This window comes from Mesocricetus auratus, unplaced genomic scaffold (genome assembly GCF_017639785.1).
Source record: "Mesocricetus auratus isolate SY011 unplaced genomic scaffold, BCM_Maur_2.0 Super-Scaffold_100019, whole genome shotgun sequence".
NCBI classification, from domain to species: domain Eukaryota; kingdom Metazoa; phylum Chordata; class Mammalia; order Rodentia; family Cricetidae; genus Mesocricetus; species Mesocricetus auratus.
In genome coordinates, this window is record NW_024429200.1 from 23,143,564 (window position 1) to 23,156,699 (window position 13,136).

The 13,136-nt window shown below is 41.9% G+C and overlaps 1 protein-coding gene across 2 annotated transcripts in view; it reads right to left on the reverse strand.

Moving 5' to 3' along the window:
- Positions 1-3,113: 3,113 nt before the first annotated feature.
- Positions 3,114-13,136, reverse strand: part of Met (MET proto-oncogene, receptor tyrosine kinase) — a 110,940-nt gene continuing 100,917 nt past the window's right edge. For both annotated transcript variants that reach the window (XM_013121157.3, XM_005080933.4), the window contains 2 exons: positions 5,569-5,705; positions 3,114-5,465 (listed from right to left, as the gene is read on the reverse strand). In XM_013121157.3, the coding sequence (XP_012976611.1) occupies positions 5,255-5,465; positions 5,569-5,705 (348 nt within the window). In that variant the 3' untranslated portion in view covers positions 3,114-5,254. The remainder of the gene's footprint in view (positions 5,466-5,568; positions 5,706-13,136) is intronic.

Below are 13,136 nucleotides of genomic sequence, written 5' to 3' on the forward strand. Positions count from 1 at the left end.
CCCAAGATAAAGCTACTTGGCCTGAACCAGAACTGGAATAGTCAGTAACAACCCACTTGGGCAAAATGAAAACATGAATAATCTCTAGGCACCAATGCTGGGAATGGGACTTCAATATTGCACCTCATGCAACATTCCTAGAATTTTATATGGATTATTATTTTTCATGTCTTTTGTGGATTCTAGGTCTAAACAAGTAAAAAGGAAGCAGCCACTGTCAGAATGTTAGGGGGTGTTGATGTCCTTCAGGGTCCTGAACTGGAAGGAAAGTGCTACACTTCCCACTTGCACCCCCACTTTCTCATCTACCTATGCTCAAGGATGAGACAGAATCACAGTGTGAGGTGAAGGTTTGCATTTAAACATCTCCAAAGTCCATTCAGACCAGCCACAGGCTACTCTTACATAGGCTTTTATTGTCCAGCACTGAAGCTCATAATGTATCACAATTACTCAGCGGCAGTGACATCAGGTGTTCTGCACACTCATTTTGCGTCCCGAAACAATGTTGTGAGTTAAGCAGGACCAGTTTATTTGACTGCAGAATCAGGGTTAGAGAGGTTAAATACATGGCTGTAGGTTGAGTCAGAGCTTTGTCTCTTTGCACAAGAGCCTACCATTTTTCTCTCTTTAATTGTGATGCTTCTGGAGACATTTTGCAGATCTATGAAAAGCCAAGTTGTAATATTCACCATTGGTGTACTTTTGTGTGTCTTATCCATTGAGTTCCTTGGAGCAAGAAGGACAAACAATTTTACAACCGCAATATCTAGCAATACCTGACATACAGGCTGCTTGATAAGTGTTTGTTGAAAACAATGACAACTTCTTTGTTATCATACTGTTCATATTTCTTAATAAATTGGGAAGATGTCATCACCTGAACATTTGATATATTTTTACAGGTTATATATATCTTCCTTTTATTCCAATAATGAAATCTGCCCTGTAGGTCAAGGAGTAAAAATATAGTTGATATTTACATCATGAGATGAAAATAAATTTCTACAATTAAATATTCAGAACATCAAACAAAGCTATGTAAAAGAAATCTTATTTTTCTTTTTCTATTTTCATGTGTGGGCATATGGTGTGTGTGTCTGTGTGTATGTTGCGTGTGTGAACTTTGGTATGGGTGTGTGTGTGCAGGTGGAGGTTTGTGGATGATGTTGGGAACCCTCCTTCATCACTGTCTTAGTTAAGGTTTCTATTGCTGTGATGAAACACCATGACTAAAAGTTCCTTGGGGAGGAACTCACAGTTCCGCATCACAATCCATCATCCAAGGCATTCAGGGTAGGTTCTCAAGCAGGGTAGGAATCTGGAGGCAGACACTGTAGTAGAAGTATGGAGGTGAAAGCTGATTAGTTTGCTCATGACTTGATAAGTTTGTTTTCTTATACCATCCAGGACCTGGGACCACGGGTGGCACTATCCCCAGTAGTTTGGGACCACCCACATCAATTACTAATTAGGAAAATGTACCACAGACCAATCTCATGTGGGAATTTTCTCAGTTGAGGTTCCCTGTTCCCAGATGACTCTAGCTTGTGTCAAGTTGACATAAAACTAGCCAGCACACTCCTCTCCTATGTTCGTCTTTGAAGCAAGGTTTCCACTATCCCAGATTTTACTAGAAACACTTGTTCTGGGGGATCCCCATGTCTGCCTTCAGAAGCTGGAATTAGAGGCTGGCTGCCATGCTCACCTGACATTGCTGTGGGTTTTAGCGGTCTGACCTCCAGTCCTCATGCTTGTAACAAGTACTTCAATCACTAAGCTGTCCCCCAGCCCATATTATTTTCTATGCTGGCTAGTTCTATGTCAGCTTGACACAAGTTAGAGTCGGTTTAGAAGGAGGGACCTCAATTGAGAAAATGTCCCCTCCAGACCTGCCTGTGGGCAAGACTGAGGTGAGGGACATTCTTTTGGTTGATGATTGATGTGGGAGAACCCGGTTCACCGACGGCAGTACCGCCCTGGGCTGGTAGCCTAGCAGCTATATGAAATCAAGCTGAGGAAGCCATGAAGAGAAAGCCAGTAGGCAAGATTCCTCATGGCCTCTGCTTCAGTGTCCGCGCCTACCTCCAGGTTCCTGACCTGCTTGAGATCTTGCTCTGACTTCCTTCTGATGATGGACCACATTGTGTAACTGTAAACTCAAATAAACCCCTTCCTCCCCAAGTTGCTCTTGGCTATGGTGTTTTATCACAGCAATAAAAGCCTTAACTAAGACAACCACTTTCCTCAGAAGACCCCTACCCACCTATCTTGTGTCAGTGTCCAACAAATGTCATAGGAGATCCATAGGTAAGAACTTTTTCTGGGTGGTTTAAAGCGGCTGACAGGAAGTGAAACTGGTGGTTCAGTCCAGTAAATACAGGTCAAATGCTAGAGATTTAAAGAAGGCAGGATTATGCCTTCAGAAGTCAGAGGAATGAGTGAACTTGGTATGAACCTTCATCTCCTGGCTCAAGTCCGGATGTCAACAGGAAAGACAGAATGAGCTCCTACGGTATTTTTCAACATCTGTAGAAACTTGAAGTTTTAAAGAATCAAATATCCCCAAAGTGCTACAAAATTTCTTAGATGGCTGAAATATCATCTTTGAGTAATGAAATATCATCATTACAAGTATATAGAGATAACCTGAACAGAGTTTCTCTGGTAAGGAAAGGTTCCAAAGTGTGGACACGTGTGTATCCAAGGGGAGATTTTGAGGGGACAAAAAGGCATCTCTTTCCAACTGCCATGTGGGTATCTACCTTCCTATCAACTGTGCATTGCAGCTCCTTTGTTGTAGCTTCTGGCCCATGGATACTCATCTTGCTGAAGAAGATCCCCAAGTTTTAACTTTAATAGAGTCAAGTACTCTAGCAGGGGAAAGGTTGCCAGAAAATGCAGGGGATTAAGAACTCAGGACAAACCACCCTCAGCAAGACAGAGACTTCAGAGAGTTAGGCATGCAGATCTATGTAGCTATTGCCCATGCATTAAAGAATCAGCATCTGGTCTATGGAAGAGTGCCATGGAGCCAGGTGAAATAAATCTTAGGCTTCCTCTGTCATTATGTAAATGAGGTAGGTAATCAAGCATGACTAGCTATAGCCAACTCACAGTAGACAAGATGTTACGTCACTTTATTTTAACTGCATGATTTATCAGAACAATTATTAACATACAAAGTACCATTCAGCTCAACTGCAGGTATAGGCAGTGACAAGTTTCTAATTCTTACAAGAATGATTTACTCACACAATCTGTCCAGACACATTACCCTAGGAAGGTTCATAAATAGAAAACATGATTTTCACATTGCAGCGTTCTCGAGCATGTATATACAGGTATGAGTGTCTCCCACAGCTCTCTCTGTCCTTGGTGGATTCGTTTTCTTGACCTCATAGAGACAGTTACTTCTTTCTACAGAGCAGATCGCCATTTTTCTGCTGTCCACTGACAGTGCTCTGGGAACTGGTACTACTCTTCGTACTCATGGAGTAGTAATATTTGATTTGAAGTAAATCTGTACTACAGTTCCTTATGTGTTCTGATATGTTCCACCACCATCAAAGACTTTTTTTTGATTGCCATCATTTTCCTGCAACAACAGCCAAATTCAACTATTGGGTTTCAGCAGAGCACACCCATGTCATAGTGTGCTCTATTAACCCTTGGCTTCAAGTCCTGATGATGTAATGCGGGTGGGGTGTACTGGCAATCAGTACACTTCCTTATCACAATTTACAGCCATTTAGAAAAAAATCATGCTGCGGTCGATCCAATTCTCACATACCTCTTCTTAAACGTTCACAGTGCAGTATTTTTGTGGCCTAACCAAAATTTTCTTACAGCATTAAAAATAAACATTTCTATAAAAATATAATACTTTCAATGTTTACATGGACAAAACCAGCTAGAGTAACCTAAGCCACATGCACTGTACAGTAGTAAGCACAAAATTCCACAGAGCAAAACATGTCAAAAGTCCTGTCCAGAGAAACTATTCATTCAAGATTTTCAAGGGGCTTTTTGTCTGTTTCGAAAATATGCTTTTGTTTAACCTAAAATATGTCCTGATGCAAAATGAGACTTCCCAAAAGTGTTGCCTCCAATTGTTTTAGGTGAGAAACTTCCACCTAAGAAAGGGTAAATATTTCCAGTCCATTGACTCGTACTTTGTTTACACACAAGCCATGACTAGAAATAGTGAACCTTTCAGTTTTATTGTCCTTTAAAAACAGACTGAGTTGTCTTTAAAAAGATTTATCACCACAAGTTACTTATTTTCAGAGTTGCCATTTAAAAAACAGATAAAAAAATACATGTCCACATTCACTAGAGCAGAACAAAATCTTTCTCAAACAGTTGAATTTTTGTTTGCTGATATAGGTTTCACACTCTTGCCCATGCTGGCCTCTAAATCATTATGCAGCCGTGGTTGGTTTCGAACTTGTGGCGGTGTGTCTGCTTCAGCCTTCCAAATGCTGGGATTATAGGTGTGAGCCAATGCTCCTGGCTAAACTGTTGAGATTTACATGATGAACATTGTACTGTAACAAAGTTTTTGTGTTTGTTTTTTAAAAATCTTTCTGTCGTCATCTATGTACAATACACAAAATCCCTGATAATTTATAAACACACCTCATATCATGCTATCTTGAAAAATAAGTACATTGTCTGTGGATAGTCCTCCAACCAAAGGAATGTGTATATAAAAGACTAAAAGGGAATGTTTGCCTGATGGGTAGACAACATCAGAAATGGAAAATGTTCATGATCACCGCACAACAGAATATGTTGAAAACACTGGAATTCCAACAGCAGCCTGCTGGGGTCACCATGTCCGTCCTGCATGAGGCTATCTCTTCTGAGTTTTCTATGAGGGATTTTCAAAGTTCACTGCATCACTTTCTCACCAAAAATCTGATTTAAAAAAAATCTTCAACCCAGAACTGAGGTTCTGAACTCCAATGAGATAGGAGTGTCGTCATAGCCGCAAGTTGTCATTGGTCCTCAGCCTGTGGGGACCATGCTTCTGTGTCTGATACATGGTCAGGTGAGAAATTCCCCAGGATCCAGGAATTTAAATAGCAAATTAATGTCTCATAGTGGTGCAGTTTTGACAAAAGCAACACGAAAACAAAACAATAACAACAAAAACATTGGGTGACCTTTCAAAGGCCAGGCAGTGAGAACTGTTGGAGAAGTTATGGACCGTTATTTGCTGGAAGGGGGTTGATGGGCGTCCTATCCGTCATGTGTTTACCTCGCCATCGGTGTTGTCTTGGGATGACAACAGGGAAGGATACGGAGCAACACATTTTACATTCACATAAGTCGTGTTCACATGGACGTAGTGCTCCCCAATGAAAGTGGAAAAGATTGAGGATATCCTGGAGACCAGCTCAGAAAAGGATGGGCGCATTTCAGCTTTGGGGTGCCAGCATTTTAGCATTACTTCATACCTGTTGTAGAAAGAAATGCTGTGAGAGACACAATGGGCAAGGGCTGCTGTAGAAGTCACAGGTTTCAGACGTAACAGGAGGACCCCGTGAGACTCGTACTTACAAGGCGTCGGGGCAGTATTCTGGTTGCAAGAGTCTTCTGCCTTGTAGCAAGTAGATGGTGATATCAAATGTGTTCACATCGGGATAAGGAGGCGCTCCTCTTGTCATGAGCTCCCAGAGAAGAACGCCAAAGGACCACTGGTAACACAAGACCAAGGAGAAGCCAGGTGAGGGAAGCGTAACCACATAGACATGAAGGGAACATCAGCAGGTCTCTGGAATTAACCCTGGCTCGACATATTTAACACCATTGCTATTTATGGCAAACGTTTCCCTAGAGACCGCTAGTAAGCGCTATATATTTCATGGCCTGTTTAAACCAGAAGGAGATGAGATATACATTACAAGTAGTTACAGGAATATGTGAAATCTACACGATGATTAAGATTTAATCTGCAGGTAGGGGAGTACATTTTTTGAGTTCTTTCTTGTAGGGTCAAAGTACCAACATGTTCCTACCTTCTCTTTCAATAGTTTCACCACAACTTTGTATTTTTATAGATAAGGGTGGCCTCCCAGTTATTAAAAATGAATTAAAAATTTGTTTATATATGCTTGCATGCCTGTGCGAGTTTATATGCACCATGTGGGTGCAGATGCCCATAAAGGTCAGAGGGCATCAGATCCCCTGGAACTGTTATAGGTGGTTGTGAGTGTCTGATGTGGGGGTTGGGAACAGAGCCTGGGTCCTCTGAAGAGGAGTCAGTGCTCTTAACTGCTGTTGAGTCAGTTTTAGGGATCCAAGCCTCTGCTGGCCTCTGTGGACACCAGGCAGACATGTGGTCCACAGGCACACATGCAGGAAAAACACCAAATACACACAATTAAAGAGTCAGGAAGTCTAACTATCTTTAAGGACAAAGTACTTGCTATGAAATCATGAGGATCAGAGTTCTTGTCTTTAGTACCACAAAAGATGGAAAGGCATGGCGGTCTCTCTGCAATTACAGAGTCTAGGAGGTGGAGACAAACTGGCTAGTTAGACTAGCTAAGAAGAGTGCTCCAGGCTCAACAAGGGGCTCTCCTTCAGTAAACCCAATGGAGAGGGACTGAAGAAAATACCAAGTGTCAATATCTGGCTTCCATAAGCAACTCTTTCATGTGCACATGAATGTACACACACACACACACACACACACACACACACACATACACATAAACACACACACCACGCGCGTGTGCACGAGAATACATGTTCAAATAGGCATACACATCAAACACACACACATATATAACAAAGGGAAATGTAACCATATCTAAATGTTAATATTAAAAGGGAAGGTCTAAATAAAAATCTGCATTAGGAGCAGAACTAATCAAATTGCTAGGCAACACAGTTTTCTATTGAAAACTAATTTCAATAAACTTGAGGATGATAAAGTGCCAGATGAATGTGAAACAGTTGTATCAGTGTTTTATCGGAAGACCAGAGAGACAAGGAGTGGTTAAGGGAATTGCTAAAAATCCCCCAATATGTCTGAATTCACACCAGTATAAACGTTTAAAGAGTTCTTGACCCTGAGGTCTTTCTGTGTCTATTGAACTTACACATTTTCTTGATTTAAAACATCCTACCAGAATAGCATGGGTCATGCATATTGCCACCCGCCCCTGCCCCTCAAGTCATATGCCAAAGGTGACAAGGAGGTAAGTCCACATGTGCAAGTCACCCTGTGAAGAGGACTCAGAATATCAGTTCCCCTTGCCAGGCAACACTTGTAGGTTATTCCCATACAAAAGAGCCAATGGGCAGGGTACGAGCATGTGTGCGTGCACGCGTGTGTGCGTGCGTGATTGTGTGTGTGTGTGTGTGTGTGTGTTAGAGAAAGAGAAAGATGGAATAGCTCCATATACTTAGCAAGGAGAGCATTGCATGTCTCTGAGTCTCGAGGCAGAAGAAAACTGTCAAGCTCCAAGGGCAGCTCTCTAGTTGCTGGAGCAGAGGACACAATCACATTAATGGCTCTTTCCCTTTGCCCAAGTACAAGAGCCACCCCTCCCATTTCAAGTGATTTATTTATTTGTGTGTGTGTGTGTGTGTATGCTTTGTGTGTTCAAGTTCCTTTGGAGACCAAAAGAGTGTTGGACTTTCTGGAGGTGGATTACAGGCAGTTGTGAGCTGCCCAGTGTGGATACTGGGAATTGAACTTGGGTCGTCTGGAAGAGTAGTAGGTGTTCTTAATAGCCAAGCCATCCTACTAGTTACCACTCCTTTTTCTTAAAAAAGTGTGTGTGTGTGTGTGTGTGTGTGTGTGTGTGTGCAATCACACATATGTCATAGCAAGTATGCAGAGGTCACAGTATAACTCTCAGGAGTTAGGTCCCTACTGCTACCTGTGGGATCAGGCTGGGGAGGAGACTGAGGTCACCAGGCTTGTGTGCAAGCACTTCTACCCATCAAACCACCTGTCAGCCCTTAAGAGCCCTCTCACCCCCCTTTTGTAGGAATGGGGACACTGTCTCACACTGTAGTCCAGTTTGACTTTGAATTGGCAACAGTCTTCCCATCTCTGCTTCCTTAGAGCTGGGCTATAAATATGAGCCCTTCTGTCTGAATCAAGATTATTAAGATCACGCAATACTTTGATCGAAGTAGAGAACACAGTCCTGACTCCCAAGAGGAGTCACCCAGTCTCTCAAAATCAAAGTTTTCATGTAAATCTTATTCCTGCAAGTTAGGGTGTCAATGCTTAAGCTCTAGAATTTGAGTTAAAATTTAAGTTCACTGAACAAGTATCTACTGACCTTTGTTCTTGTACAAGTAGGTTCCTGTCCACTTCACTAGGTAACACTGATTAAACAGTGTTAACAGTATTGCGCAATAAGAACACAACTGTCATATAGACTGATGACAGAAAAGAGGGTACAGATGTTGTGAAAAGTCAAAGGGCACCCACAAAGATTTTGGAAAGAGTGAGAGAAAATGTGTCCCAAGGAACCGGCAGAACTTGTCTCCGGGGTATAGGCTGTCAGACTTCTGGATGGACTGGTGTAGCAGCAAGAGTATGCACACAAAGGTGGGTATGGTGGCAAACACCTACGGTCCTAGATGTGAGAAGCTGGGGAAGGATAACAATGAGTTCGAGGCCAGTCTGAACTGCTAGAGATCCCTCTTCAAGCTCCTGTTTCCCTCCAGAAAGAGCAGATGTTTGTTTTTATTAAATTTCTACACTGGAAGTCAGACTTCTAGACCTGTGGAGCAGGTGACAGGAGATAAGGTAAAACAGGACAGTGTGGGAAGGTGTGCAAATGCTGAAAATGGGTTAAGCTGAACTTGAGGAGACATGACTGTGTGCCTGAGGACTGTGACCACAAAAATGCTTAAGGCTGAAGGAGAATCCAGGGGCTGGTGCTGTAGCTCAGATGGTAGAGTGCTTTCCAAACATGCATGAAGTCCTGGGTTCCACCCCCAGCATGTATAAAAGAGGCATGGTGGAACATGCCTAAATTCTAGCACTCAGGAGGTAGAAGTAAGAGGACCAGAAGTTCAAGGTCGTCCTCAGCTATATTGTGAGTTTGGGACTAGCCTGGGCTGCATGAATGAGGCCTTGTCCAAGGGGGTAGGGAAGCTGACTCACAAATCCTCACATGGGAGAATTTGAATAAGAACAGGGACAGGTGCTTAAGTAAGAGGCATGGGACCTGTAGAGCTTTACTCTAAGAATGCCTATCATATAGTGTAGCACATGTAGGCTTCACTTCCTCCCCAAATTACTATTTTAATTAAGCCTGAGGATGGGTTAACAGTGGTCATAGCCTTGAAGTGTAAATAACTTCCTTGTCATAAGGACAAGGAAGCCAGAGTTGTAAGCGGTCATGAGATCCAGGATCCATATGGATAGGGAGTAGAATGGAGAAGAGAGACTCTTGAATAACACAGACCTAAGGAAATGGCATCAGAAGGAACTTACAGGACAGAAGTTAGAGGGTCACAGCTTATACAAAAGCATTGTACTAGACTGTAACAAAAACACTTGTCTGATGACACGCCTGAATCCAGAATGAAAATGGCTCAGACAACTCAAAACAAAAGGGAGTAAGGACTGATTAGACATGTCACCAGAAAAGATACAAGGGTGACGCCAAGCACTTGAGTATGCTCAATATTAGTAGTCATTAGAGAAATACAGTTAAAAAGCAAACACAGCCTTATTAGCTTGACTTAGCCTCCCCAGTCTGACAACGCCAAGTGCAGGTGAGGGTGCTGAACGGCTGGGACTCACAGGGAGCACCAGCTGGGAGATAAAATAATGCAGCCACTCTGTAAAACACTTCGGCACTTTCTTACAAATTTGAATACGTAGGAGTGTTACTCCTAAATATCTAAAACCAAACAGAAATACATTCACACAATAACTTTTAAGCAAATGTATTGGAAATTAAAATTATGTGTCGGTAACTGCCTAAAAATAGAATCCTTCAGATGGTGAGTGAACAAAGTAAACTTGGTATATTGATGCAGTGACCCACACTCAGATGGATCAACTACTTTCTATAGAACATGGTACTAAAAAATAGAAAGAAAATAGGTGGTCCATAAATTCCCACTCTTGGGTATATATCTAACACAAGTAAGAAGATTAAACAATTTGCTTATTGCAAGTTTATTGCAGTGTGACCCATGACAGTCAAGAGGCATAAGAAACCTAAATATCTACCAATAGATGATTCTATTATATACACAATAGAATCTCACTCAGATTGAGAAAAGAAGGATATCTTTATTATATGCTACAGCATGGCTAAACCTTGAGAACATCACATTAAGTGAAACAAGCCAGTCATAAAAGGACAAATGTTTTATAACTTCACTTAATATAGTTGATCTCTTAAAGACAAAATGGAAGGGTAGACAGAAGCTGGAGGAAAATGAAAAGGAAAGTCTTTGTTCAACTGACATTGTTTCAGTTTTCTAGAACAAAAAAGTTCTAGAGATCTATCATACCAAAGGTGTCACACTTAACACTATTGTAGTGTATGTTTAAATATGGATAAAATGCTAAGTTTAATGGGTTTTCAACCCAGTAGAAAACAAATGAAGATTGAACTGACCCATCAGTACTGCTGATAGAACAACACATGTGTTCTCAATGCATTGTTCTGAGTGAAGCTGACAGACTCAGAAGGCTATGATCATGATTATGATTCTGTTTATACAACATTCCAGGAAAATATTATACAGACAAGTCAGTGATTCCCAGGTTCTGGGAGAGGCTGGGTATAAAGTCGCATAAGACATTTTCGGGCCGGGCGGTGGTGGCGCATGCCTTTAATCCCAGCACTCGGGAGGCAGAGGCAGGCGGATCTCTGTGAGTTCAAGGCCGGGCTGGACCAAAAGCCTCCAAAACAATACAGAGAAACACAGTTTCGTAAAAACCAAAAAAAAAAAAAAAAAAAAAAAAAAGACATTTTTCAGGGTGACAGACTGTTCTCTACCCAGATAGCAGTGTCAATGGTGACATGATTATCGCCATGTGTCAGAACATGAAGACCTAAAGAGGTCCACTGGAAAAGAGTGTGCCGTTGGTACATTGCAAGACACCAACCAAGGTGAGGATTTGCTAGATGTAGATGAGGAAAGAATTTAATTTTGAACCTAAGGAAGTCCTGGTGTTGATGACAACCTCCAGGCATGGTCAAAGGTGACTGTCAAGAGGGTGATCTCAACTATGAGTGCAGTTGATCCCTGAGAGAAGATCCCGAGGGAAAGCTACTTATAGTGAGTGAAAGAAGATAGGCAGTGAGGAATAAAGATGGTAGAGAAATAAGGACACTAGAACCAAGAGCAGGGAGAAAACCGGGTGGTGCAGTCTAGAAACCAAAACAGTGGGAATTTGGAAGAAGGGATGGGTGACCCTGGGTGACATCTTCTGGGAGATGAAGCATAATGAGGGCTGAGAAAGGCCAGCTGGACTGCACAAGTGAGGACGCAAACTTTAGTGAAGCCATTAGTGCTAAGTGAGAGCCACTGAATGGTGCTGGCCGGGCATGAGTAATTTCATGGGAAGTGACTCCAATCTGATTCCAAATGCATGCTACAGTATTTGAGAGGCCAGATTCTACCGGGCACTGGCTAACAACAGAACCTACCGATATACAGGCAAGTTTTTGCTTGTAGGACTCAGTATACGCTCAACTTACTACATGTTTTTGGAAGTGTTCCATGTCAACATTCTAAGAGAATTCTGCCTTTGAAGTGAAACTCTACCCAAATTATTCCATGCAATCAGCAATTGTTTGTCAAAGCAGCATTGTATGTGGCTCACCTGTCACAGTATCATGGTGTCTTTCAGGGAGAGGGAGAGAGAGTGTACTGATTCTCTGCAGTTTGTTTGAGTTTTTGTGGTCCTTTGGATTGGCCCTTTCTGGATGGTGTCTACTTTACAGATTTTAGAATTCCCTGATTATCACTATATAGTTGCTGATGCTGGAAAAATCCAGCTAGGTTATAGACACCATTACCATTCAGTTTCAGCTCACTTGGAACACCCCAGAAAGATCTCTTGTGTCCATTTGTAATCAGTTCCCATCCCCATTCTTGGCCACAGGCAATCACTTATCTGTTTTGTTTATATTTCTACTGCTTTCTAGAAATTTCCCACAAATGGAATCACCAAACATTTTCTTTTGAGTCTATGTTCTTTCACTTGATGCAATTTTGGGAGTTTTATCCACACTGCAGCATATGTCAGTCATTCTTGTATGCTATCAAATGGTGTTGCATTATATAGGTGTATCACTCTGTGTTTGTGGGGGGTGTGTATGTGGGTATGTGTGTATGTATGTGGGTACATGGGTACATGTGCATATGTGTGGAGGAGAGAGGTCAAGGTCTATTTTGGGTATCTTCCTTAACTGCTCTACGCCTTATTTTTATTTTACATGTATGGGTATTTTGCTTGTATGTATGCATATTATGTGCATGCCTGGTATCCACAGAGGCCAGAAGAAGTTTTTGGATAACCTGAAACTGGATTTGCAGAAGGTTGCTACATTTATAGCGGAAGGGAAACAAATTCTCTTAACTGGCTAAGCCATCTCTCTCAGCCCCGCTGACTGAATTTTTCGAGACAGGGATTTTCACTGAACCTGGAGCACACCAATTTGAGTAGACTGGATTGACAGCAAGCCCCAGGTATCTTCCCAGACTCTGCTACCCCAGGGCTGGAATTGCAGGCATGTACTGCCTTGTCCAGCTTTTGTGTGAGTGTTAGGGACTACACAGACTCTCCAGCCTACGTAGCAAGCACTTAACAACACAAGGTACATCACATTTCACTTACCCACTCTCTAGGTGATGAATATTAGGAATGTTCCTGATTCAGAGCTATTATAAATAATACTACTGCAATCATTCACATATAAATCTCTGTGTGGGCACGTTTTTTTTCTTCATGTGCTTATTAGCTAGTGAGTCATACATGTATTTGATATAATGCCCATTCAGATATTGTGTCTATTTTTGAAAACATGGTTGCTTCATCTTGTCTTCTTGCTATTGACTTGTTAACACCCGCTCTCTCTCTCTTTCTCTCTCTCTCTCTCTCTCTCTCTCTCTCTCTCTCTCTG